General features: G+C 53.8%; 10 protein-coding genes across 10 annotated transcripts; 7 read left to right on the forward strand and 3 right to left on the reverse strand.

Moving 5' to 3' along the window:
* Positions 1-2,785: 2,785 nt before the first annotated feature.
* MYCGRDRAFT_70073 (uncharacterized protein) lies at positions 2,786-3,560 on the forward strand (the record flags this gene model as incomplete). The annotated part of the gene is made up of 1 exon (XM_003853879.1): positions 2,786-3,560. One exon carries the CDS (start codon positions 2,799-2,801, stop codon positions 3,558-3,560), a length of 762 nt encoding a protein of 253 aa, XP_003853927.1.
* MYCGRDRAFT_103811 (uncharacterized protein) lies at positions 3,546-4,397 on the reverse strand (the record flags this gene model as incomplete). Its single annotated transcript, XM_003854296.1, has 3 exons — positions 3,546-3,631; positions 3,823-4,163; positions 4,355-4,397. The coding sequence occupies one exon, from the start codon at positions 4,070-4,072 to the stop codon at positions 3,869-3,871; it is 204 nt and encodes a 67-aa protein (XP_003854344.1).
* Positions 4,356-5,315, forward strand: MYCGRDRAFT_91858 (uncharacterized protein; the record flags this gene model as incomplete). The annotated part of the gene is made up of 4 exons (XM_003853880.1): positions 4,356-4,416; positions 4,749-4,775; positions 4,852-5,138; positions 5,193-5,315. The coding sequence occupies 4 exons, from the start codon at positions 4,356-4,358 to the stop codon at positions 5,313-5,315; spliced, it is 498 nt and encodes a 165-aa protein (XP_003853928.1).
* Positions 5,316-6,054: 739 nt separating this feature from the next.
* MYCGRDRAFT_108706 (uncharacterized protein) lies at positions 6,055-8,427 on the forward strand (the record flags this gene model as incomplete). Its single annotated transcript, XM_003853881.1, has 7 exons — positions 6,055-6,298; positions 6,356-6,836; positions 6,887-7,517; positions 7,627-7,663; positions 7,734-7,762; positions 7,902-8,103; positions 8,362-8,427. The coding sequence occupies 7 exons, from the start codon at positions 6,068-6,070 to the stop codon at positions 8,425-8,427; spliced, it is 1,677 nt and encodes a 558-aa protein (XP_003853929.1).
* Positions 8,428-11,959: 3,532 nt separating this feature from the next.
* MYCGRDRAFT_91860 (uncharacterized protein) lies at positions 11,960-13,222 on the forward strand (the record flags this gene model as incomplete). Its single annotated transcript, XM_003853882.1, has 4 exons — positions 11,960-12,462; positions 12,512-12,889; positions 12,993-13,066; positions 13,167-13,222. The coding sequence occupies 4 exons, from the start codon at positions 11,960-11,962 to the stop codon at positions 13,220-13,222; spliced, it is 1,011 nt and encodes a 336-aa protein (XP_003853930.1).
* Positions 13,223-14,283: 1,061 nt separating this feature from the next.
* Positions 14,284-14,882, reverse strand: MYCGRDRAFT_103814 (uncharacterized protein; the record flags this gene model as incomplete). The annotated part of the gene is made up of 1 exon (XM_003854295.1): positions 14,284-14,882. One exon carries the CDS (start codon positions 14,866-14,868, stop codon positions 14,674-14,676), a length of 195 nt encoding a protein of 64 aa, XP_003854343.1.
* A 31-nt stretch (positions 14,883-14,913) lies between these two features.
* Positions 14,914-15,406, forward strand: MYCGRDRAFT_103816 (uncharacterized protein; the record flags this gene model as incomplete). Its single annotated transcript, XM_003853883.1, has 1 exon — positions 14,914-15,406. The coding sequence occupies one exon, from the start codon at positions 15,118-15,120 to the stop codon at positions 15,310-15,312; it is 195 nt and encodes a 64-aa protein (XP_003853931.1).
* Positions 15,407-17,405: 1,999 nt separating this feature from the next.
* On the forward strand, positions 17,406-18,147 carry MYCGRDRAFT_91862 (uncharacterized protein; the record flags this gene model as incomplete). The annotated part of the gene is made up of 2 exons (XM_003853884.1): positions 17,406-17,782; positions 17,952-18,147. The coding sequence occupies 2 exons, from the start codon at positions 17,406-17,408 to the stop codon at positions 18,145-18,147; spliced, it is 573 nt and encodes a 190-aa protein (XP_003853932.1).
* A 989-nt stretch (positions 18,148-19,136) lies between these two features.
* On the forward strand, positions 19,137-20,585 carry MYCGRDRAFT_39611 (uncharacterized protein; the record flags this gene model as incomplete). The annotated part of the gene is made up of 3 exons (XM_003853885.1): positions 19,137-19,821; positions 19,873-20,396; positions 20,511-20,585. The coding sequence occupies 3 exons, from the start codon at positions 19,137-19,139 to the stop codon at positions 20,583-20,585; spliced, it is 1,284 nt and encodes a 427-aa protein (XP_003853933.1).
* Positions 20,586-23,332: 2,747 nt separating this feature from the next.
* On the reverse strand, positions 23,333-25,241 carry MgSCP9 (serine carboxypeptidase; the record flags this gene model as incomplete). Its single annotated transcript, XM_003854294.1, has 3 exons — positions 23,333-24,554; positions 24,794-24,967; positions 25,051-25,241. The coding sequence occupies 3 exons, from the start codon at positions 25,239-25,241 to the stop codon at positions 23,333-23,335; spliced, it is 1,587 nt and encodes a 528-aa protein (XP_003854342.1).
* Positions 25,242-25,285: the final 44 nt, after the last annotated feature.

Consider the following 25,285-nt stretch of genomic DNA (forward strand, 5'->3'; position numbering starts at 1 on the left):
AGCTATAGACAGCAGCAGAACACACGCTTTTGGTCAATTCAGCTGGAGCAGTGAGGTTTCGGCAAGATCTTGGTTGGACTGATGTCTGTGTTCGCGCCCATGCAATCCTTCTGAAGGCCGCCGTGGGAGATATGGGCGCGGCTCCATCGCGGGCATTTGACGTACGTCTGTCTGCAGACCATCTGCAGTATGCAGCCTCCGCTCATAGCGCTATATCTGTGGTGACCAGGTCTCGTGGATGCTCATTGGTGCTGAGGCTGGCTGCGGCTAGAAGCGTGGGCGCTTGCACGAAGCTGAGAGATCCCGCTCTTGACCTTTTTTTACTGTACTGCGACACAGCTCATGATGATGAGTAGCACACGGGCTGTGCTCGACTGGATCGAACATTCTGATCAGATTTCGTGTGCTGACGATTGTGTGTAGAATGTGATGTTGGTATGTCGGTGAAGTCGGACGATGAAACGTCGCAAGACCTTTCAGCCCACATCATCTGACAACAGGACAAAAGACGAAGCGCCTGCTAGACATCATCAACACCGCAACATAGCAGCGCAGCGACGTATGAATGGAGTCTGGCTCCGAGCCCATGAGGTGCAGTCACGATGATCTAACAGCAGCATGAACCGCAATGGCAGAGCACTGGGCAGAATTTCGACCGCCGCCAGATGCAAAGGGCAAAGTGGGATCAAGAGTCGTCGGTCTCGATCCGAGCCTATGCTGCAGGATGGACGACGGCACATCGAGGAGGACATACGGCCAATGATCTCGTTAGCTCCGAGGACATGCAATGGTGCATGAAGACAAGTGAGCGATTCGACATCGTCACCGTCAGCACGACTTTGATATACCAACGAGTCTAGGATCTTTGGCCAAAGCATTGCCGTTCCAGTTGAAGGGAAACGGCAGGAGAGTTTGCCGTGTAGAGAACGCGAGAGAGGCACCTCAAAGCCAAACCTTGACATTTACAACAAAGGTAATGTGAGTTCTCGTAATGCCCACGCAGAGACGAACAATCAAGACCTCGCCCAGGCTTAGCTGCAGTTTCAAGGTGCTGGTTGTGGATCCGAAGCATGCCTTCCACCATCGGCAGAAGAGTGATTCGAAGAAAGGACTGCGTGCTACGCTCCTACTGGCGAGTTGTTGTCGACCCTTCCAACTAATTGCACGTGGCCTATCGAAACAGGAGCAGTCGCAAGTCAGCTATCGTCGACCGCGAGCAGCTTTCGAATTTCGAAATGCCATTTTGCCAGTCCAAAGCAAGCTCTTCTCCATTCGTACCGCCAGGACTTTCACTACCACAGTATCGCTAATACAGCAGAACTTTCACCGACACGATGCCCGATTCCGCCTTTGGAGATGGCAGTGACAGGGGCCGCGATGACTACGAGAACCTACCAACCATCGTCAACGGAAGCAGTAACGGCGCCAGCAACGCACAATCGAGAAGCACCGGATGGACCGCCATCAATGCTGTGAACAGCGTGAGTCCCGGTCTCAGCCTTGGACAGACGACAGCGACCACAAGACCCCACTTCTTTGCCAGTAGTCACCATAGCGAGGCCCATACCGGCATTGATGGATGCTCTGACCTACGCCCTCAGGCCGTCTCGACTTTCTTCGGATCGAACAACGCTTCTGAAGGTTCCTCTCGTTCATCACTGTCGGATCCTCCTCGTTCGCTAGCGACTGCGTCATCATCAACGGAGCGAACCTCACCAAGCAGTACTTCTACTCCAGCATGCGCTGCACAATCGCCAACAGAGCAGACCATAGACAACCCTCAAGTCGAGCGTCCCCCTGATACGCTTGGCGGTCAGTACCTCTGGGATGCTCGCCGCGGCTTCTGGGTGTTTTGCCGCAGAGTCCCGCCGCAAGTCTCGGGAGAAGCCTCGTCTTCTGCTCCACCAGCGCAGTACGGATCCACAAATGCGAAGAAGCTCGAGTTCATCCAAGGGGTCAACAGAGGCAACTGGTACCCTCGTTTCAAGAAACTTTCTGGAACGAGCCAGTCAACGGGACCCAGCGAGAGCTCCCAACAGGGTATCACATCGCAGCCGCCTGAGACGCCTCAGCCTGCCCGAAGCCTTCGGCTGGTATTTCAAGTGGGCACTCGTATCCCTTCAGTGGCCTCGGCATTGGAGGGGAATGTGTATACGACGCCGGTCTCAGTTCGAAGGGAATATTCGCCGGTCAATGCCGTGTTGCCGGGTGTTGCAGCTGGTGAGAAGGCGAATGAGACGCCAGAATTGCCGCCTGGGGTTAGTCAGGCATCAGCAAGCAGCGACGATAGCGACGATGGAGCGATGGATATCGATTCGGTCTTGAAAGAATGAGCTAGACGTGGAGCAGGAGATGGGGGATGTGGATGGAGTCTTCGAGTGCATCGCACAGGCCCGTAATGATGCTTCGATGTGGTCCAGGCACCGGAAGTATCATGGAGAGGCTCGGAGGTAGGGGCTTGGAGGAAGCATCCTGAGGAGGAGTCAATCACTGTGGCATTTTCGCTTCTTGAAATCCGTATGGGCCACTCGTTTTGGCTGCTTTTTCTTGCTGGTCTTGCCCCGCTGTCTCGGTCAGGCAGAAATCCGTTGGTCACCTTTTGATTGTGTCTTCCATTGACCACTTAGCATGTGCAAGAGGACATGAGTGGGAGTGAACGATACCTATGTGTTGACAATGGCGTTCGACACCAAAGTGGGGTGAGGTGGGGCAGATCGCGGCAATGTTTCGCACTCACACAACACCTTTTGTTGTTACTTTCCAACTCATTCAAGAGCTATCCACCAGATACAGCCACAATGTCGTCCTCCAAGAAGACTATCCTCCTCACCGGTGCCTCTCGTGGCATTGGCCTTGCAATCGCAAACTACCTCCTCAAGGCCGAACACAACCTCGTACTGGTATCTCGGACAGCCGAGCCTTTGCAGAAGCTCGAATCGCAATATCCACAGCAAGTCGCCGTACTCGCAAAGTCGTTGTCCGAGGCCGAAGTATCCCAATCCGCCGTCGATCTTGCTCTTTCTCGATTCTCGCGGCTTGACGGCGTTATCGTCAACCACGGCGTGCTCGATCCAGTGCAGCGTGTTGTGGACACGTCGGATGCCGAATTCCGAGAGTCGTGGAATGTGAACTTCTTCTCGGCGGTAGCGATCGCAAGGGCGGCAGTGCCTGAGCTGAGAAAGACCAAAGGTGCCTTGATTTTGGTGTCGTCTGGTGCGGCGACGAGCGCGTATACTGGATGGGGAGCGTACGGTGGTGCGAAGGCTGCGGTGAACCACTTGGCTGCGACGCTTGGGCGGGAGGAGCCTGATGTCGTGAGCCTGGCAATACGCCCAGGTGTGGTTGATACGGACATGCAGAAGGACATTAGAGAGAAGCACAGTGGTGGCATGGATGCAGGAGATTCGAAGAAGTTTGCAGAATTGAAGAGCAGTGGTGGACTGCTGAAGCCGGAGCAGCCAGGACATGTCATGGCAAAGCTGGTTCTCAATGCGCCGAAGGGATTGAGCGGACAGTTCTTGACGTGGAATGCGGAGGAACTGAATACGTTTCAAGAGTGAATGGCATTCGAGAGGCTATCGAGTGTATGGATGTGGTGCAAATGAGAATCTTGAGGTATCAATGGAAAGGCCTGGTAGCAAGTCAGTGACTGTTAACCACGAAGGTTGCATGATGAAGAGCATGATGAAGGCGTTGCAGATCAGTTGAAAGATGAAAAGCATACATTTTGACAGCATGAGGCCGAAGCCTTCAGGCTTAGCATGGAATGTTTTGTTGCATCATGTGAGGGAGGAGAGGAAGGACGAGAGAGGGAGTTCTTACCTGCGCGGTTTTCCGGTGGAGAGATAGATACGAGTTCACGGGAAACTTACCTGTCTAGCAATGTCAGCGAAGGAACTGAAAGCTGCTGATGTGTTGTGCAAATGTGATGTTTGAGCGATTTCAGGTAATCGAACCAGTTTGTTCCGTCATGAAAGATCGGTATTTGATAGTACATGTTTTGGTCATCATTGTAGAGGTGGGTGATGTGTGTCGAAGGATGTGTCCTTACCAATTGTGCCCATGTGCGCATTGTATCGAAGCTCTTTTGACAACCAGAATCCCACCTCCATCTCGTACAGACTCTTTCATCTCGACACCCAGCGTGCGGCCCATCGGTACTACTATGAAGAAGTCAGCGACCATTCATCAAACTTCTCATGTGTGCAAGAGGTGAATTTGTGCATCGATCAGTCGGTGCTTTGGCGGCACGGTCAATCACCACAGAAACCTTCAAGAGGCTCGTTGGTATGATAGGGGCGACAACGGATCATCATGATAGTGAGGATGGAGGAGTGAGGGGAAGTGTACATACCATGAATGGCTTGAGCACCCGAGCGCGTGATGCGGTGTCGGGTGCGTGTGGTGTTGTCGAAGGTGAGTTGGTGGCCCAGAATTTGAGGTGAAAAAAGTTTGGGGGGTCGTTCGAGCGGAGCTGAGGCCGCTGCTTACTCAGTACCTTATGACTTCGTGCATCCATGGATTACGGAGAGATACCTTGAAGACGGACTATTGTCTACACTCAACGATCTGGACGATCTAACATATACCAGAGTTACCCAAACGTTTGAAACTACTTTGAGCTATCATCTCATACAAGCGAGAAGATGTCGGACAAGGAATTTGGAGGTGAGCTTTATCCCGCGCATGTGCGCCATGTTCGTGAATTGCCTATTCACCAGTGAATGCTGACCTCTTCTTCCTCGCAGGAAATGACGATTTATCTCTTCCAAAAGGTACGAATTTGCTCTATTCGACGCTGCCTGAACAATCCTCACCATCCGCCCGCAAACATGGCTAACCTGCCCGCAGCGACCGTACAAAAGATCATCAACGAAGTACTCGCGACGAACCCCTCACTCAACACGGATGGACAACAAGGTGGTATGGCGTTCGCCAAGGAGACCCGCGATGTCCTGATCGATTGCTGCGTCGAGTTCATCACCATGCTCTCCTCCGAAGCCAACGAGATCGCCGAGAAGGATGCGAAGAAGACAATTGCTTGTGAGCACATCACGAAGGCGTTGCAAGAGTTGGACTTTGGGGAATATGTGCCGGAGTTGTTGAAGCAGGCGGACAGTTTTAAGAGCGCTGCTGCAGTATGTTGGGAGATGTTCTTGAAATGAGGTAGATATGTGCTGACAATGCTACAGCATCGCGAGAAGAAGCAGACGAAGATCGAGCAGAGTGGAATGACCAGCGACGAGCTCATCCGCGCACAGGAGGAGCTATTCAAGTCGGCCGGCGAGAAGTACAACGCTGCACCGCAAGGATGAATGCTGGATGTCTGGAACTGACGATAAGACTTCTCGCATGCGCGCGAGACCGGGACTTCAACAACTTGCCGGCAGAGCTGTCGATTTGAGACGCGCTTGACAGGAAATACGGGCACGTACTTTGCTTTGAGTGCGTGAGATGACTTCGCAGCAATCCAACGACAATCGTGGTCGACACAGCATGTGTTTGTTTGGCATCGTTGCAGCATCTGGAGCTAGATGCAGCTGCTTAAGGGCAGGTACAAAATACCACGCGGACCAATATGCACAGACAGGTGGCTGCGAACTGATAGTGGCAAAGACAGGCCACACGCTCGGCCTCGCTGCAGTGGCTATCCGCGGCGATGCGTACATGCACAAACCATCGTGCTGGTGTCGAACGGGTGATCTGCTACCTTGCAGCCAGGCATTGGAATCGAGAAGCCGAGAGACGAGCCAACAGCAGTATATTGAGCCGGTGAAACGGCTATAGATCAATACCAGACCATCGTTCGTGGAGCAGTGCAGTTAATACAAATTCTGACCAAACCCATGAGCCATTCTCATTCCGAACTCTTCCTTCGTCGCCGCGGCTCTTCGTTTCTGTCCTGAGCTCTCTCTCTGTTATCTCTTATCGACGGAACATCTCACGGTTCGGGCCGAGATGTGACCTCATGAGCTCTGTCGACAGTGCTACTAGTAAGGCGCCTCGTGATCGAACTCAGCTACTTTCTAGAACACTGTCGTAGAGGTGTCAGGCGGCAACAATACCTATGCAATTATGCGTGACTTCTCCTTCGTTCTTGCGTCAACAACACATACTCACCATGTGGAGCGGTAGCATACTGCTGACTTGCCTGTTGGCGTTCGTCGGAAATGCTCAGGCAGCAAGATCATGGCAGCAACGGCGGGCGGAGGCGAACCCTTATATCATACTGCCACCTGGAATAGGACAGGATGTTGGAAATGGGAAGGCTCCAGTAGGCTTCGGGGAGAAGGAGTTTGTAAGACAGATGGTTACTGGAAGTCGGAGAGCGACTCACTGACTTGGTATACCACAGACTCTCCGCCATATCTACCACCACGGCTCCCACGAGTACCCCGAACTACATCGATATATCGACGTCCCCAAAGATGCGAAACTTCAGATCTCGACGGACTACGGAGCGACCTTCGAAGCGGCACCGCAGAAATTGGAGGCGAGTGCGGCATCACTGCAGATTGAGCGGCTAAGGAAGAGGAAGCAGTCGGATATTGACAACCTGCTTGAGCATGCATATATACACGGCGTACCAGCCGATGTTCCTTCATCAGCATGGACAACGGATCACGTCGCGGGACCAAACATTACGGACAAGAAAACGATCATTACCTTTGCGAAGATGGCTTTAAACGCCTACTACACAAGTCCTGAGGATTCCGAGTGGCGAGATGTCAAGGGTGGCTTCAACTACACGGAGGATTTTGGCTGGCAGCAGGATGGTCTTCGTGGACATATCTTTGCGGATGAGAAGAACGCTACGGTTGTGATAGGATTGAAGGGTACGTTGGTGTGTTCTCGAGGAATGATGACAAGACTGACACCTCCACAGGAACATCGCCAGCAATCTTTGATGGCGCTGACACGACTGGTAATGACAAGCTGAACGACAACCTTTTCGGATCCTGCTGTTGCGGACAAGGCGGCCAGATACTCTGGAAGCAGGTCTGCGACTGTATGACTGGGACATATTCATGCAACAACACCTGCCTGGTCAAGTCGCTACGGCAGAAGAGTCACTACTACTGGGCGGTACGAGACCTCTACCATAATGTGACGGAGAGGTATCCCAACTCGGATGTATGGTTGTCGGGTCATTCACTTGGAGGGGTGGTCAGCTCTCTGCTTGGACTGACATATGGTCTGCCGACGCTGACTTTTGAGGCCTTCCCGGATGCGTTGGCGGCTTCACGACTTGGTCTTCCCGCTCCACCTGGCTACAAGATCGGGGCTCATCAGTCGAGGTCCAGCTTGGGTATTTACCACTTTGGCCACACCGCCGATCCGATCTACATGGGGACTTGCAATGCGGCGTCATCGTTCTGTACGATTGCAGGCTATGCTTTTCAAGGAGTTTGTCATACGGGCCAGACTTGTATATACGATACAGTCGGTGACCTGGGATGGCGAGTGGGTATTGGCACGCACAAGATCAACAATGTCATCAGGGATGTGCTGGAGAAGTATGATACGGTCCCCAGTTGTGACACGGATACGGAGTGTCAGGATTGCTTCAATTGGAAGTTTTACGAAAGCAACGGGACGGAGACCACGACTACGACGACTTCGAAGAGCAGTACTGCGACGTCGAGGACGAGAACGGAGACGTGTAAGACGCCAGGATTCTGGGGCTGTCTTGACGAGAGTACCACGACTACTGCGACCACAACTTCGTCCAGCTCTACATCTTCGACGTCGACGTCGACCTGTAAGACGCCGGGCTGGTTCGGTTGCAGAGACCCTATTACTGCAACTGCAACTTCCACGAACACAATCACCACTACGAGCGCCGAACCAGGCCATACTACTGTCGTTGTAACCACAACGGCCACTTCCACCTCAACCAGTACCTGCAAACATCCTGGGTTCTTTGGCTGTAACGACCGCAATTACGACCCGACGCCCACCACCTCGTCGGTTCCCAAGTCGACACACACTGCTACCGCAACGGATGAGTGCACTTCGAGAGAATTCTTCGGTCTGATTTGTGTCGACCCTTCCCCGACTACGAGTTCCGGAGCAGAACCGAGCGCGACTAAGCGTCCGAGCGTAAGGAGGAAAGTGTGCGCTGCTAGATCGTGGCTGGGGTGGTGCCGGGAATGGAGATGGGAGGAGGAATCTGAGGCTAGGAAGGCGGACTTGAGATGATTTATGATGACCGAAATTTGGTGCATCGCGATGGACGGGATGGTATCACAGTACAGAGCAGGCGTTTGAGGCGTAAGGCAAGGAAGGTGGTCGATCTGGAAAGGGTACCTGTGGAATACGATGGCAAACGATGATGGACGATTTTGAATTCTGCTACAGCAATGCCTGTCCGTGCCGGATCAGTTCAAATGGACTGACAAGCAACCACCATGTGAGCAGGACTGACTGTCTCAAAGAAGAAGTTGCTTTGCCAGTCCCAGTCTCATTGCTTCGTTTTACGAACTGTTCCCGCCGATGGACGTCATAGCCTTCTTGACTCCGGACGCGATGGTTGCGAGGTAATCCTTTATCTCCGTCGGCGACATCTCCCGCGGCTCCTCGACGCTGGCGGAAGGGCTTGGGCGCACTCAAACAACGCTGCGGCCTGTTAGAGACCCTGCTTCAGAGTGCAGCAATACTATGGAGAACATACCGTGTGCGGCAGAACGCAAGTCCTCGCTGGCCTGCAAATCGTGATCCTCGTCGCGGGCTTTCTGGGCTTGATCCATCTTGAGGACAGCAGCCATGGTTTGCGAGAGGGCAGCACCATAGATCGTGTTTCTGGACTCCAACTGGTCGCGCTCGATTTCCTGGATGGGATCAAAGGATGTTAGTCTCGTTCGGAGGGATGCATCTATATGGGTTTCGAGCAGTTGAGTTCCAATCGTCGTGCCACTTACCATGCGCTTCATCTCTTCACGATGCGCCGTCTTTCTCGCCTCTTCAGCATGGACTTCGTCTTTCACGGGGGTTTGTTCGTTCGGCATTCCGGGAGACATGTCGGAGCGGGGTGGTAGAGTCGTCGTCGATAAGCTGCTGCAGTGCTTTGTCGGAGTATGCCACAAGGCTTTCGGTCGTAGGCGTGGCAGCGATGCTGAGCGGTTCTTCAGCGGTGATGCTGTTAACGAGACTTTAAATAAGAGTTTACTACTGACGCTTGCTTGCGCCGTATTGATTGATTACACGACAATCATTGCTAGTATCCTTTGGTCCATTGTCATCCGTCTTCTCGATTCGTCTTGTACAATGAGAGATGGTGAGAGATGGTTCTCTATTTGCTTGCTGTGCGCTGAACCCAGTGCCTTCAAGGTGTCTCGTTGAAGTGCGTCACTAGTACACATATCATTGCTTGCTTGATTCCTCTTCTTCAAAGTAGCCGGTCGTAGCGTAGTAAAGGTTTGTAGGTCTGGGTAAGAAAATTAAGGAGAGGGGAAAGTACATAAGGGACCATGGCTGAATGACGGCGAAATGTTCCGTTGTCGATGGTCACTAGCTAACCAGTGACAAGTCGCTTCGACCATGTGGATGTTGGTCGAGCGCTTGATACATTGCATTGCTCGACAGACTCCCACGGAACAGCGGTGGTGTTGAGGATATTGCTTTCCTGGCCTGTTCCTGGGCTTCGCGAGGGCTCTCAGGTCCCGGAACCAAAGCTACACTTGGTGGCACGATTGATGTTGGGTTCCGCCGGCAACGAGCTTCGACGAAGGGGTTGAAGGAACTTGATATTACGGGTCTCTTGGCTTGAGATGATCGAACTTCGGAACGCTACGCATTGGGTACTCTTGCAGCATGATGTTTGATCATTCCCTGGGAGCGGATCAATCGAGGCTTTCGAATGCCGTAAGACAGCCTCCCCTTACGATTTTGGGCGCTTGTATAGCTCTTGAGGCAGGTTCTGTCGCTGGTGATACGAGCAATGAATGTTCAATCCAAGAATCCAGGAACACAGGAACCTTTTTCGCAGTCATGCATGAGCCCGCTGACCAGTCCTGCAGGGACAGTCTCTGTGAATGTGTTCGTTGTTGTCGTGGCTTTGCAGCAAAGTTCACTGCCAAACGTCAGACGATAGAAATTGTGACGATCGGACTTGCATTAGACATACGCCATTCTAGCCATTGCATCCTCCGTTTTGATCGGAATAACGTGTTGAATGGCTCAAAAGAACGAGCACTCTCGTGACTATCGTCTAGTGTCTTCGAAATATATTTGCGGCCCTGCGGTCAATATTTACGGCCGTTTAAGGTCGAAGGATCTTAAATGTTCAGAAGACAATCGTGGCTTAGATCTATTGGAACCGTAGAATTAATTATATATTTGGCTACGGCTTCCCCGACACTACAGCTTAGGGCTTATGGTGCAGTGGTAGCATTCTCGCTTTGCATTCTGTGCATTTCTGTGAGCGGTCCGGTGAGTTTTCCAGTTCTACTGCAACGTTGCACAATGATCTTATGCTAACATACTCCCAGGGGTGTACGTCTTCCGATCAACGCCTACATTACGGACATTAGCTAATGATGTGTAGTCAAACCCCCGTGGGTCCAGTCCTTTTGGCCGTTTTACTGTTAAAATGATTTTCTTTTGTCAATACGCCTCCAGGCGACGCCAGTAACTTGTGCACCATCTACGAGCTCGAATTCTCTGCCAAGCGAACAGCAAGCCTCTACACGGCAGCAAAGACGACCCTTGGGGCAATCTCATGAAGCAGTCACGAATTAACACCTTTTCAGCTTCACTTTCGCCGTCCATGACCAGGATGTTCTGGGCGGAGGGACTTCTACATTCGCAAAGGCTTCTTCCAACGCTGCCCTTCGAGTCATTCCAACACGCCCAGTTTGGTCCGGGCTATGAAAGCACCGTCAAGAATCTATCGATACCTTATTGATCGTTGTGCAGAACGAACCGCCTTCCACATCTATGATGAGGACAGACACATCTTTGAACTCGCCGGCACGAATGATGAGGCTGGGGGGTTGGAAGACGTCTAGTGCCGCCTTTCGACAGGAGAGGTCGATCTTGGTTGCCATTTTCCAGAGTTCACGTCGCCCTGGCGGCACGAAGGGCTTGCTTCTCTCAGAGCGACCGAATGTCTATTCAACTTCATCTCTGGATGCATTTTCCAAGCACGACTCGAATGCTGACTCGGCCCCAGAAGAGAAATGGAGCTCACATCGGATGATCGAAGCCTGCCTCTGGTGAAGACTGGGCAACGGTGACTCGCCGGCTTCTTGCAACGCCCCTGCCAGATGGGAGAGAGAACTCGTAGAAGCCTTCTCTCTGCATCTCTTCCCCATGATCCCGGGATGCAATAGCAGTCTGGTCCAAAAGCACGATTTGCCGTAAACCACCGCTTTCGGCTTCGTCAAGTCTCTGTATAGAACACGAAAAGTTGTCACCGTCGTGGAAATGGGCTTTGGGGCCACAGTCATTGTTAGGCACAGCACAGCTCAGCTCTCCAACATCCCAACGCCGGTGTCCCTACTGCGCAAGATATTAAGCAGAATACGCGGAAGTTTTCGATGCGAGGACGACCAGTCCATCGCCGACCACCGTGCCTTGGGACCGTCGATGGTTCCCAAGATGGAATGGAGCAACCACGCTGCTCTTCTGCTCGATCCGTCCGGGCTGCACCAAAGCTCTCATTCACCACGAATCCGGATCTCGCACCCATTCTGAATGCGGTGGAAGGCCGTGAGTGATCAGCTCCACTTTCTTACTCTCGTTACTCAAGCACATGCGATTCCAATTGTGCTGACAATCATTGCTCACGCGCATGTGATTCCCGCTCTGGGCTTTCGTTGTACGTGCATTGCCCATGGACCGGCGCCGGCAACCGCGGCCATTCACGTACGCGCAAGCGTAACGCAGAAAGAGCTTAGCCTTCCTAAGCATCAAAAACATCAACATCAAAATTCTCATCTCTACATACACCGCCATCATGTCACCCGAAATGGCAGCCTACTTCGCGCAAGCCGATGCAGCGGTAGCCCACGCAATCAGTGGCTACGGGCCTCGCCTGCAGCTCCCAGCACTTAACGCGATATGCGGTAGCAAGGAAGAGTACGACGATGCAAAAGGGAAGCAATACGCCGCGACCAAACCGCCGAAAGACTACAAACCTGCGCGAGAGACATTCTTCGATGACCTGGATCAGCGCAGCGCTCACATCAATCGGGATGTCATCATGGCGGCGAGACTCTCGATATACCGCTTCGGAGCCATCAGCGTAGAGGACGTCTGGGACAAGATTGCGCACTTCTTCCCGAAACAGACCTTGCGCAAGCATTGGCAGCGTTGTGCTGCAGTCGAGCAGAATGCTAGTCTCGAATCCCGACGCGCATTCCATCTCTTCGTTCTGCGCACCATTCACCGTACCAGTGGACTTGGATTCTGGATGGCGCAGTCGAGATTCCACGACCGCTACGACACCTTCGAAGCATGGTATGTCAAGTGAAGGGCCAATCTTGGACAATAGCTGACCTTGGCTTAGCTACGACGAACTGCCACTATACTGTGACACCAAGACGCTCGTAGAGGAAGGAAAGACCGTTTCGTTGGAAAACATCCACGCCGTCGACACCAATCCCGCGACCATGGACAAGACTGATGTTCGACATTCGTACAAACTGTTGAACAAAACACGGTTCCTCATGAACTGCGAAGCCGCATACAATTCCCTGCTCCGTGGATTAGGAGACAACGCAACCTTATGGCCTGCCCGATGGGCTTGGCAGGGATCCGCAAGAACGGCTCAGGTACAGGCGATTGAAGCCTTGACGCACGACCTGCAAGACGTGCCGAGCACATACTTTTGGCTGGATTACGAACCACCCAGACGGCCAGTCGCCCCTATCAATGATCCCGTCAGGTATGGGAGGTGAACAAGACTGATCGGGACACCGTCAAGTTCCATGTTTGCGCCGCGGTCTCGCAGTGAGACCATGACATTCAGTTCTTCCAATGATAGCCAGCCAAACAGGGCGCGAAGTACAGGACCTCGTGGCATTGCAGAATGCCAGGGGGAAGAGTGACACGATTCCAGTGCGTATGTCGACCACTTCGAAAGCATGTTGGGGCTCCGGGACAGGAGTCGGGGCAGCAATTGGGAATTCAGCGCACATGTCAGCTTGACTGAACAAATTCAGGGAGAAGCTTATGTTTGACCAATGTCTTCCGCACTGCTATTGCGTTTGACACATGAAGGAGGCGCCGCATAGGCGCCGGTCTTTGGATCAGAAGTTTGCGGCAGTCTATCTAAGGTCAACATCAAACGGCTTGACACCTGGCTTGTCAGCCTCTGCAACTTCTGCTGGGGCTCGAGCATTCTCGCCCGCATGTCCTTGCGATTCTGGTCCAACCCGTCGTCCTCCTCAGCTTCATCGTCGTCGTCGTCGATCTCATCATCACTCAGCATACTCCGCGTCGCTGACATCCTCGCAATTGGCAAGCCATCATCGTCGTTCATTTCATCGTCATCACCTGGCAGAGCCAGTTCTTTATGTTCGACCAGAAGGTCGTCTACATTGCCGTCATCGTCCTCTGCGTCGATGAGACCGAAGTCATCCTCATCCACCAGGAATTCTTCTCCATCAGATTCAGTGGGCCGCTTGAGCTTTGCCTTCTTTGCTTGCGGAAGGTCTTCTTCTGCGTCATCATCATCACAGAAGATCTTGCGCTGCTGCTGAGCTTTGGCGCTCAGAGTCGTCTTTCTCATCCCACGATCCTCTGAGACGGCGACCTTCGGCTGTCCGCTCTGCTTCTGCCAGGCTTCGACTTCGGCTCCACGCTCGCTCCAGCGTTGTCGTCAATCTCGCCGTCGTCGCTGCTCTGCTTCTTTGCTGTCTTTCTCGCCGTCTTCTTGGGCTTCTCGCCTCCATCATCATCACCCTCATCCTCATTTCCAATGTCTGCGCCATGCCGCGTACAAAAGGAGGATCATCGTCTCCTGCTGGAGCAGTGTCTTCTTTGGTCGGCTTTGGACGTTTCGGACGAGGGAGGTCGGGGTCGAACATGCTCTTCGAGATCTTGACCTGGTCCAATTGAGAACCAATCTTGGCGACGGCTTCGGGGTCCTTCTAATCCCAGTTCAAGACTACGAAGTTCTCGAACGTGGGCTCGGGGCGCAGACTGCGGTCCTGAGGATCGCGGAGATCGGCTAGAGTTGATGAGCCGGCAGAAGAAGTCGATCATTTGCTCCCCGTGGCGTTCATGCGCGAAGACGAGGCCGCGGATATGGAGCTCTCGAATGTTCCAAGTGACGCCCGCCATACCACGCATGCCGAACACAAAGCAGTATAGCCAGGTGAGGAACAAGGTCTCGGTACAAATGACACCCACCGACCATTGCACCAGAGCCACAAACGGGTTAAGCGGCGACCGAACCACACGCAACACATCCAGTAGCCCCAGCCTTCAGGCATATCTTCTTCCTCACCGGGAAAGGGACAGCCATCTTCTCCGCGCGGGACTTTGATACCAGTCTTTTGCTCACCGGCGTTGATGATCTGGTTGATCAGAGGTTTGAGGCGCTTCTCGAAGTCGTCCTCGGTCGGGCAGGGTTTCCAATCCTTCTTGGGAGGGCGTGGCGCTTTGGCATATTCGTGCAGACGCTTCTCGATGTCTGCGGAGACGGGACCCAGAAGCTTCTCGGACTTACGCTGGTAGTCCAGACGCGCCTGGGCCTGTTCGAAGATCGTCCCAGTCAACCGAGCAGCCTTGACATGCCGTCTGGAGATCCACGGCGTACATGTCGAACTCCTGCTGCAGAATCTCGTTCACCCGCTGACGCAGGGCTCCTCGCTCTGGACCAGAGGCAGTCTTCAACTTGAATTCTACCTTTCTCCTCATGAGATAGGCGGCGATGGAGCCAGGGTTGGAGTTATGTTTGCCGGACTGCATCCACATTGACGTGGGACCGACATTGAGTGGGTCGGAGGTGTGTGAACCCTTCGTGCCATCACCACGACGTACGCTCTGGAAAATGGCGTCCTAAGACAGCCTGTCCCACGGCTCCTCGGTATTGTCGGTACGGAGCTCGCCAGGCTGATAGACGTCCTCCGACGCACCTTCATCATTAGTGTTGGCGAGGCCGATGATATGCCTCGCTTCGTCTTTCGCATTTCGCTTGTGCGATGGATGAGGGAAAGCCTTGCGCTCGACTCCGATCAAGATCGACAGATTCTTGACACTCGCAAATGTTGGTTCACGAACCTAAATGTGGCCCGCCCAGACCCAGCACATCCAAGAAGACCAGCTCTCAAACATGTCCTCTTCATCGCCAAGGAACGGTGAGCGCCCTTCTCCGCGAACCGCACATTGGAGCTCTCGAGCTCGGCCGGTTGACGTGTTGACAGGAGTGAGTCTCGAAGGGCATGGTTGGTAAGACCGGCGGTAAAGGCAGTCGAAGTATGTGTCCCAGCTGAGTTCTTCTAGTGTCTGGAAGTCCTGAGAGCATTGCTTCAACTCAGGAGCACGCGGGCGATACACGCTGCGGCGGACTGCTCGAAGTTGACACGCACATTCGTATACGCACGGTCGAACTCAGCGGCATTGACCTTGATGCGGATTTCGAGCGGAGGCAATTCTACACGCAGCCCACGGCGGCGAAATCTTGTCCATTGCACGTCCAATGCGACGCACTGTGAGGGTTCCTCACTAGCCGCGGAGCTGGAAATCACCTGCACAGCGCCAGTCTGTATTCGCGGCCTGGTAGACCGACGCTCCATGAGCTTCAGCTACCATCAACATTCTTGAACTCCCAAGTCAGCGTTCCGATGCACAGTGCGATCGACTATCGATGGAGTTAGCGTCTATGACAGGAGGTCAATCTTGGATGAACGGATTTCACCTACCCTCTGAGGTGACCGAAGTACAGTGGTATAGGACCTATATTCAGCGGAATCAGCGCATTGGCAGTATACAGACCTTTGGCACCATCCTCACGCCGAACGGTCTGGAATCTGCTTTGTCTTGCGCGTGAGTTTCTTCCTGTCGAGCTTGACGCTTCCAAACACGTCGTGTAGTGGCCGCGTGCTCCATCCAGACGTGCTCCAGAGCGTCCTTGACGGCGGACGCTGTAGAGAGCCTTGCAATCGTAGATTTCGCACTTGCCTTCGAGGCGTCAGCGTGTGTTTCATACACGGAGGTGAGAAATACTTACGAACTGCGTTGCATCAACCCACGTAGCGCTGCACAAGGCTCTCGATGTAGGCAGCAATGGAGTCACGCGACTTGAACGAACACTGCGGTTTGCCCGACGTCTGCACAGACTAGCTCCAGAATGCGCAAAACCCTCTGGCCCAATGGTGTCTAGCCTTGTGGGCCGTGCTGATGAGGGCTTCCGACGCAGTGAACCCAGCTCGCGTCTTGAACATCGCACCGGCGGGGAGCGCAGAGACTGCTGGAAGGTTCGTGTTGATTTTGCTACGCGTACAGGCGACGATGTGAAAAGATGCGACATGCTGTAGAACGACCGCAACGTGGTCGCCGACTGCTCTCCACTGCGACGCAGAAATGGTATCTTCGCTGTCATATTGATAGGTCCCAACGCACTCTTCTTGATGTCTCGTAGATGGGTGGCATTGGCAGTGGGCCGATGGAAAATGAGACTGTTCTTTTGGACATGGGCGGTGCACGAAACCTTGCGCACTTCTGGAGAGGGTGAATAGAATTGAAACTCTCTGGAAGCAACGGCTTTGGTGCCTCTGATGCCTGCTCCCATTTCGCGACTTCGTTCAGCTGCCGAAAGCCAGAGAGGGCGATGAGAGTCTTGGAGGTCTCAACCTCAGCTGGCGGAGAGTTGCAAGTAGACGGTCTCTGTCCCCAAGGTTGGTGAGACCTTCAGCGAAGGCCGCAGTTGTCTGGTAGCCGCGGGTCTCAAGTTCTCTCCGGGCCTTGAACAAGGTGGTATCAACGACCGTAGGGGTTGGACGACTGTCTTCGTCCTCATTCTTCTCCGTAGCCATCGACTCGGCTTCCTCCACATCGACTGCGAACTCCGCGGTTTCCGGCTCAGACTCTTGTGGTGGATTGTCACTACTGCGGGAATTGATGCGTTTCATGGTCTTTAGCGTCTGTCCTCCTTGATTCTTCTTCCGTTTCAGCGTGTTCCGCGCCATACTGAAGGGCTTTGCTTGTGTAAACGGGGGAATGGCGTGTGAGGCTATCGAGATGGTAGGGAAGAATCGAAGGGTGTTGGGTCGGATAGCGTGAAGCAGAGACGAATTTGCCGCCTGTGCGAATTTCGTCCTTGGTATTTTTCGATTTCTGCAGCGCGGCCTCATGCGCAGCAAACGCAACATAATTATCGACTTGCGCTCCCAAACCGCGCTCTCCTCTACCATCTCTTTACACTGTGCCATACCAAACACCCAGCAGTCTTCAACATGGCAGACTCAATCGATCCATTCCTGGACCAACACATTCTCTACGACACTGAATACGATGCCATCATCGACATGGTCGGGCACGGCGAAGAGGCGCCGCCAGACTGGCCGGCGGTGGCCATTCGAGTCGACCAGGCACTGAGCGACCCGGCGTTGCCGCGCTGGTACCGGGCTGAGTATCAGCTCATTCGCGCGATGTACGCTCACGATCCGGAGTCGCACCTCAACCATGCGCGTGCGTCCGTTGCCGACATGGTCCAAGTACTTCGGGACGATGAGAAGTCAGCGGAGGAGATTGACGAGCGTCTCGCGCCTCTGCGGGACCTGCTCACTATCATCGAAGGCGCACTCCAGGAGAAGGAGACGTCCAAGGAACGGTATGCATGATCACTGCGCCAAGACCGCCCTGCTTACCTGTCTGCTTGCTTGCTTACCTGTTTGCTTCCTTGCTGCGTTCTCTGTGTGCCGCCTTCCTCGCTTTGCCACTCTGCTCCGCCTCATATGTTTTGCTCTTTCGCCGCATGGACCGTGCTAATACCACCTCAGGACCGAGACCACGTCGAACGAGAATAACGTGGCCGGGAAACCGGCCCAGACGGGTCCAGCGACGACATCTGCTGCGGCGGTGCGGCCGGAGGAAGACCACGGGGAGCTCGTGATGGTCGATGAGGAGGAGCTGAAGCAGGACGAGCAGAGCGACGGCGCAGCCATGCCGATGGACGGGGACAAGGGCGCAGATTGATAGCACCAGATACACGCGATAATTTCGAAGCCCGTCTTTGCCCTTCTGTGGTCCGAGAGTCCCAAAAGCTTTGCTGCCATTCAGGAGGCACACGATGGTCTGATCTTCTCTTCCCTTGCTGCACGGCGGTCGTCACTTCTTCTGCGATTGCGGGTGGGGATCTCTGACCTGGACTTGGAACTGTCCTGCTTTCCCTGGCAGTTATTGAATTCGAGCCATCTCCTTACCTCATACACAGCGCAAGCCAGCCTGCAATATTCCATTATAGCAGCCACCACTGACGACTTATATCCCGCTCAGCACGCAGCCGACGATGCCCAGCATGACGCCATCAGCGCCATGCTGGGTGATGAAGACGACGAGTCCGAATGGCCGGCGCTTTCCAGTCTGTCGAACAGGCTCTCCGCGATCCTACTCTTATACCCTGGCCCCTCGTCGAATACCATATTGCCAACACGAGATACCGAGTCCGAATGGCCGACGCTTTTCAGTCTGTCGAACAAGCTCTCGGCCATCCTACTCTTGCACCCTGGCCCCGAGCCGAATACCATATCGTCAACATGAGATACCGACTCGGGGTGGGCCGGCGACCGCATCTGCTACTCCGGCGAGAAATGAGGACGACGAGAAGCACTTTCGGGGCGGGATGACGAGCGCGCAGAGTGACTGGACGAGTCTATGAGGTGGAAGCAAGAGGGGACGTGGAAAGGAATGGAGAGGAGGTGTTGCTGTGGCTTTCTCAACAATGGAACCTTGAACATGGAGCCCGCTTACTAAGTATATCCCGCACTCGAGCAGGGCAGTCCTCTTTCTGTCCATTCCAATGAAGGGTAGAACTTGATCTCCATTTGCTGTACGGTATACACAACCGATTTACTCATCGGAATATCTGGTCGGTTTAGATGGAGGATGGAAATGTAGAGTAGGTGTCAAGAATTTCGCATCTGCGCTCTCGCAAGTCAACTTTTCCATCAGCACGAAACAACAACATGGAAACCGCAAACTCAGCCGCATTACTTCTACTGGATCTCCCTTCATCCGCACTCGCTGGCATTGATCTCCTCTCCTTCACTGTCACGCCTCGATTCCGTGGAGTAAAAGACATCCCAGCTCCTGGCTTTCACTTCGCATTCGCCGGCACAACCACAGCTTTTTCAGAGAGGCACGGCCATTGGATATATTTTCCTGGAAGTACACAGACGTCAGACTTTCCGCTCTTTGTCGTCCGATGGATTGCCAACGACGAGACCCTGGCGTTGGAACGAGATGAGGCAGAAAAATTACGCTGGCGGGCAAATCTGGGAAGCATCTGGAAAGAAGGCCTAACGCCATATCGACAGTCGTCGTCAGACCGAAAGAATGGCGAAGCAGAAGAGGAGCTCAATGACTGGCCTACTCTGATATCAGAGATTACAGCGTCACTTCTGACGAGAATCACTGGTGGCAACTCCAACGCATGGCATCTAACATCTGCAAGCTCTGCCAAGCGAGACCTTGAGGATATACCTGGACTGAACGACAACGATAAGAAGGAACTGCAGACTGATAGCGAACTCAACTTTCTCCCTATCGAGCTGAAGCAGACATGGCGGGAAGGTGCGACTGGCCGAGAGCGGACGGAGGCCGCACAGGACCGGAGTTGGGCGTTGGAGAATGTCGTGCGGCCGCAGTGTAGTGATGGAGATATCAATGAGGTGAGAGGAAACATACGGAGGTAATACTGAGATCACTCTGACATTTCACAGGTCATCGGCGAACTTCAATTCTGCTTCCTCATGGTCCTCACAATCAACAACTTCTCCTGCCTAGAACAATGGCGACGAATCCTAACCCTACTCTTCACCTGTCGAGCCGCGGTTGTCAAACACCCGGACCTCTTCATCAAAGCCATTGCCGCCCTCCGCCTCCAACTCCAACACTGCAAAGACGCCGAAGGCGGCCTGATCGACCTCGCTGACGAGAGCGGATCCCTCCTCAAAACCCTCCTCGCACGATTCAGAAAAGGTCTAGAAGGTCTGACCGGAACAGCGGTAGCCGACGTCGTCGATGAGCTGGACGACCTGGAAGACTATCTCCGCAACGAACACGGCTGGCAGTTCGGCGGCGACTTCGCTCGAAGCGGCGTATTGGAGCTGGAAGACGGCGAGCAGGTTCAAATGGACAGCACGGCGTTCGACGAAGACGACGAGACGGGAGAGTTTGCGCCGCAGATTGTGGATCTAACGCCTGAGCAGGCGAGATTGCTGAATGTCAAACCAGAGGACGCGAGAGATCTGGGATTGAGCTTGAGTAGAGCGAGTCTGGCGGATCGCAGGGTGGTGAGTGAGGTTGTTGAGGATAGTGGGAGTGATGATGAAGTGGAGGAGGTGGTGAGGGAAAACGAGAGTGACTCGGAAGAGGAGATGCAGGATTTGGAAGACATGGACGCCAGGTATTGAGGAATTGAGGGAGACCGGTCTCCACAAATTGAACCTCGACCGAGGCCAGCGGCTCATTTTCACCCTTTTCCGTCCTATGGAATCTTTGATACAGCATTCGTGGTCATAACACATTTGAGTCAGTCCCGAGGCATTCAATCGTTCCGAAATACAACCAGTCCCAAACGCCAAAGGAACCACCACCCAAGAAATTTTCCCAGTACGATCATCCGACCTGACCACATCATCACTCATGACTGCCAGAATTGCTCCTTCCCATACGCTCAATGCTTGACAAAATCTTGCTCTTCCCAGCATTGCTCCCAGCCCGCGCCAACCCCGACGGAATCGACCTGCCAATCCTACTCTCCGGCGGCGCCATACCACCCGGCGCACGCAGTCCACTCGGTCGGCTGATGCTCTTCCTGAAGTCCTCGACCACACTCATCGCTCCCTGAGTTGGACCCTGCTCGGATTGCAAGAGCAGCATCTCATCCACTGCAGCGACGAGATCGCCCTTTTCGATGCGTTCTTGTTCCAGATCGTGCATGAGCTGATCTTGCTGCTGGCGGGATGCTTGCATTTCACTGTCCAGGCGTGCGAGATGAGCGCGCTGCTCTTCGATCTGGGCTTTGAGTTCTGCTTCCACTTCGGCATTTCCTCCCGAGCGGTGTGCGTGGGAAAGGTCGCCAGTAAAGGTGGCATCCTTAGAGGCCAACAACTCATCGTGTGCCTTTTCGAGTTCTTGTAGGCGAGCTTCCAGAGCGCCACATTTCTGCGCATTCCGCGCTTCGTAGCTCTTCTTCAACGTGGCAACCTTTCGCTCATGCTTCTCCTTGTATACTGAGTGCAGCTCGCGACTCACAGCCTCAATCTTGCTGTCAATCTGCGCAGCAACCAGACGTTGCACTTGCTCTTCCGTCGCACTTCCCTCCTCACATCCTTCGCCCGCAGTAGCTCTCGCAGCCAACGCATCCGCAAAGCGCTCCTCAGCTTTCACAGCTCTACCCTCAGCATCCTCAAGCTTCCTCTCCTGATCTTCAATCTTCCTGTGCAACTCCTCCTTCTCAGCCTCGCTGTTGTAGATCTCCTCCTTGACACTCTTCAGCACATTCTCAACCTCTTGTCCACGCTTCTCCCAACCGGCCTTCTCTTGCTCGGCATACTCGCGTCGACTCTTCTCCTCCCTCAGCGACTCTTGTGCTTCGCCGACTCTTCGCTCGGCATCTCCAACCGCGCGCTTCAAACTCTCTACCTCAGCCTCACGGCCGGATAGTGTGGCTTTCAATGAGGAGATCTGCGAAAGATATGAGGACTTCAACGACTCCAGCTCGCGGACTGTGATGGTGGGAATCGATCGTGGCGTGGGAGCGGGCGGGAGCTCAAAGTCGAGGAGGTTAAGGATATTGTTCGGCTTGCCGGGTGTCGCGTAACTCTGGCGCGCGGTGCCCTTGTTCGGCGATCGCTGGCTGTTCATGTATTGCAGGAGGTTCGGCTCGGTGCTTGATTTCACTGGCGAGTGCTGGCGGTACGTGTTGACTCCCTCCATCTGCTGAGTGAAGTCGATCAGAAAGCTGGTCGTACCATCATTGTTCATCTGACTGCCGTGCCCGGGAGTCTTCATTCGTCGCGGAGTTGGAGACGGCGATCGAGAAGGAGATGGCCGTTTCCGGCTCGACTCGTGTCCAGGCGTGCGCAATGTCTTGGTTGCACTCTGTCCGATTTTGGCAAATACAGTCATGTCGGGGACCTCAGAGAATGCACTGAAGCAGGTGTCGTCCACAGTGGACTGATCCTGAGGCGGCATCTGGGAAGCACGGAAATCGAGACCTTGTTGGAAGTTCTTAGGAGTCTGAGCGTCGTGCGAGTCGGTTCTGGCATGTGTTGCTCGTGGTGTATTGGCAGCAGATCGTGTAGGCTTCAGGGGGCTCCTCTTGGGAGTCCTGCGGGTTGATGGAGGCGGCGGCATGAGATCTGAGTCCTGACTACCTCGTCTCTGTTCGATGGTTCGAGGTGACTCTATCGGTGTCGTTCTCACTCCCTGTGGTGTCGCCTTTGTCTCTGGTGTTGCTGGTGCAGTCTTCAGCGGCGTGGCTTTGTGTGGAGTTGTATGAGCCGTCTCTTGCATGTTCTCCTTGTCTTCCATGAAGATGTCCGCTGCGATGTCAGACGCCTTCCCCGCTGATGTCGACGAGATATCCACTGTGTTCTCCTCCATGATGTTCTCTTCACTTGGCGGCGCAACCCAATGTTTGCTTGCCATTCTGCTCTGCTCGATTTCGGATACGAAGGGTGAGCTGGGCGGGCCGTCAATGTCGAGCATGCTGGGCTCGTAATGTGTCTCGAGCTGTATCGAAGGCGACTCCATGATGTGTTATTATTAGCCTGCGATATCGCGTGTCTCTCCGGCGTTCAGACGTTGGTGGTTCGCGTGGGAGCTTCCATTTGGAACGAAACGGCTTTTGCTTTTGCTCAAAACACCAAAATAGCCTTTTGGGTTGTCCGGCCAATGATCATGCCAAGCAAGCCAATACTTTCGTCAAACCGCATGACTGAGAACGTGAGGTGGTGTTCCATTCTCAGTCTTGTGAAAGATGCCGATACAATGTGCATCTCTCGTGTTCGTTGCAGACTTGGTCGGTCGTGCACTCGACTGAAAAGGCTACGTGCAGGACAATCACATACTGCGGGAGGCGAAAGACTCGAGTCTTCGATGCGGGATGCTCAAGTCTGATGCCATGTGCTTCATCATGACTATCTGCTGTAGGCTACTCTTCCTGCTTCCTCCCCGGCCACTCTCCAACCCACTTCACAATCTGCGCCACAGCCGCATCAATCGTCGCCTTGACTTTCTCAGTCCCTGGCCCGACTCCGTTCGCAGTATATCCATCTGTGACATGATGGCCCCCCGGCGTAATCAACACGGTCACATTCTCCGAAGTCTGCATAGGCCCACCCGGTCTGAAGTCCGAAGATACGCCCGATGAAGTCCAAGGATCGAACTCGCCGTTGACGAACAGCACACGGTTGAGGTTTTGCGGGTTCCAGCCGCCGGTGAAAGCGTTGAAGTCGTCGACGGTCCGGTTGGTTGGGTTGTACGACGACTTGCCGTCGGGTCCAGGAGGGAAGTACTGTCCGCATATCCGGTCATTGTATTCAGCCGTAAGAAGGCGCGAGACAAGAGATGGTATACCCTCCGGGGCTCCAGTCTGCCACCAAGCGAGGGGTGAGGAGCAGAGTAACCACGTATATTGTCGACTACCATCCAACGAGAGATCTGTATATGTTATACTGCGACCATCATGGCTCCCGAAGCAGTCGAGATCCGTGTCGTCAGCGGTGCAGCCGTAGAATCCGCGGAAGAAGGTGTAACCGGCCTCTTTCCACCATCTGGCGTACCCTTCCAAGGCTGCTTCGACGCCGACGCCATCGCCCTCCGGTCCGGTGTAAGTGTGCGTGATGTTGACGTTTTCGATGTAGTCGCACCAGGTGACGAAAAGATGGTTGTCCTTTATGTCGCCTAGCTGCCACATTCCAGGGGCCCTTCCGATAGTAGCCATTAGATCGTCGTTTTGAAGGACTTCCAGACCGAATTTTGCTTTGAGGTTGGTAACGTTCTGCTCGGATCCGTGTAAGAAAACATCGTCCATATAGTCGATCACGCTGGAGACATCTTTGCTGCAGTTCTTCGGCATGCCTGCTTGGATACGGACGAAGTATTGCCAGTAAGGGTCGATGGCCTGCATCAGGGCGCTACTTGCATAGTAGGCCCAGAAAGTGCCCGAATGAACGTTTGCAACCCAAGCGGTAATACCGGCAGCGTACGATCCACCGAAAAGAATCCAGGGCGCATCTTTAGCGGTTGCGCCGTTCGGTGCAAAGGGAAGCTCGACGTTGTTGGCAAAGTAGACGACATCTTGCATCGCGTTCTCGACCGTGAGATATTTCAAATTCTCGACCGTCAGCTTTTCGAATGGACTGGAGTTACCCCTGGAGGAGTAGAAGGATAGAGTCAGTTATGCGCATCCAAGGAGGTAGGGATATAATTGCGAGGCGCTGGCAGTCCATGAGACCTTTGCGGACTGCGGCATCCATCGTCGCCTCGAAGGCAGCAGGCGCTTCTTCGTGTCCGGTTGTGGAAATCGTGACTTACCAGTACTAAGGTCGAGAAGCACGAAAGTCAGCTGTGGCCCACGAGATTACCCTGCGTACCGATGCAAACCGACCACTCCCGGATACTCACCCGATGCTCCAAAACGATTGCAGCTCCACCGACCTCTTGAGCTATGCGGCCCATCGTGGTAGTATTGTAGACGAAAGGAGCGTAATCCGATCCGTTGTCATGGGTAGGTGACCACAGTACGATTGGAGATCCTTCTCCTTTGTACCAGTAATAATTGTACCTTCGATAACTCAGGTCAGCACGCATTTCAGCCGTCTGCGTCGAGTGAACCACGCTGTGCCTGCTGCAATAATGGCCACGCACCAGTAGAACTGCTGGAAGGTGCCTAGATCAGGATTGCTGTGGTCAATGAGCTGCGTGAAGCTGCCGTTGTGAATAGTCCACGGATGCTCCACTTCCGGAGCTGGAATCGAGGCTCGTCTTCCAATGGCCCTTCCGAAGGCAAACGCCTCTGTCGCGCAAAAGGCGAGTAGGACTGTGGAAATGGCCCACATCTTTGGGAAAGGTATCAGAAGTGTCGATGTTCCGCCAGAGAGAT

The sequence above is a fragment of the Zymoseptoria tritici genome, chromosome 3, assembly GCF_000219625.1.
Source record: "Zymoseptoria tritici IPO323 chromosome 3, whole genome shotgun sequence".
Lineage (NCBI taxonomy): Eukaryota > Fungi > Ascomycota > Dothideomycetes > Mycosphaerellales > Mycosphaerellaceae > Zymoseptoria > Zymoseptoria tritici.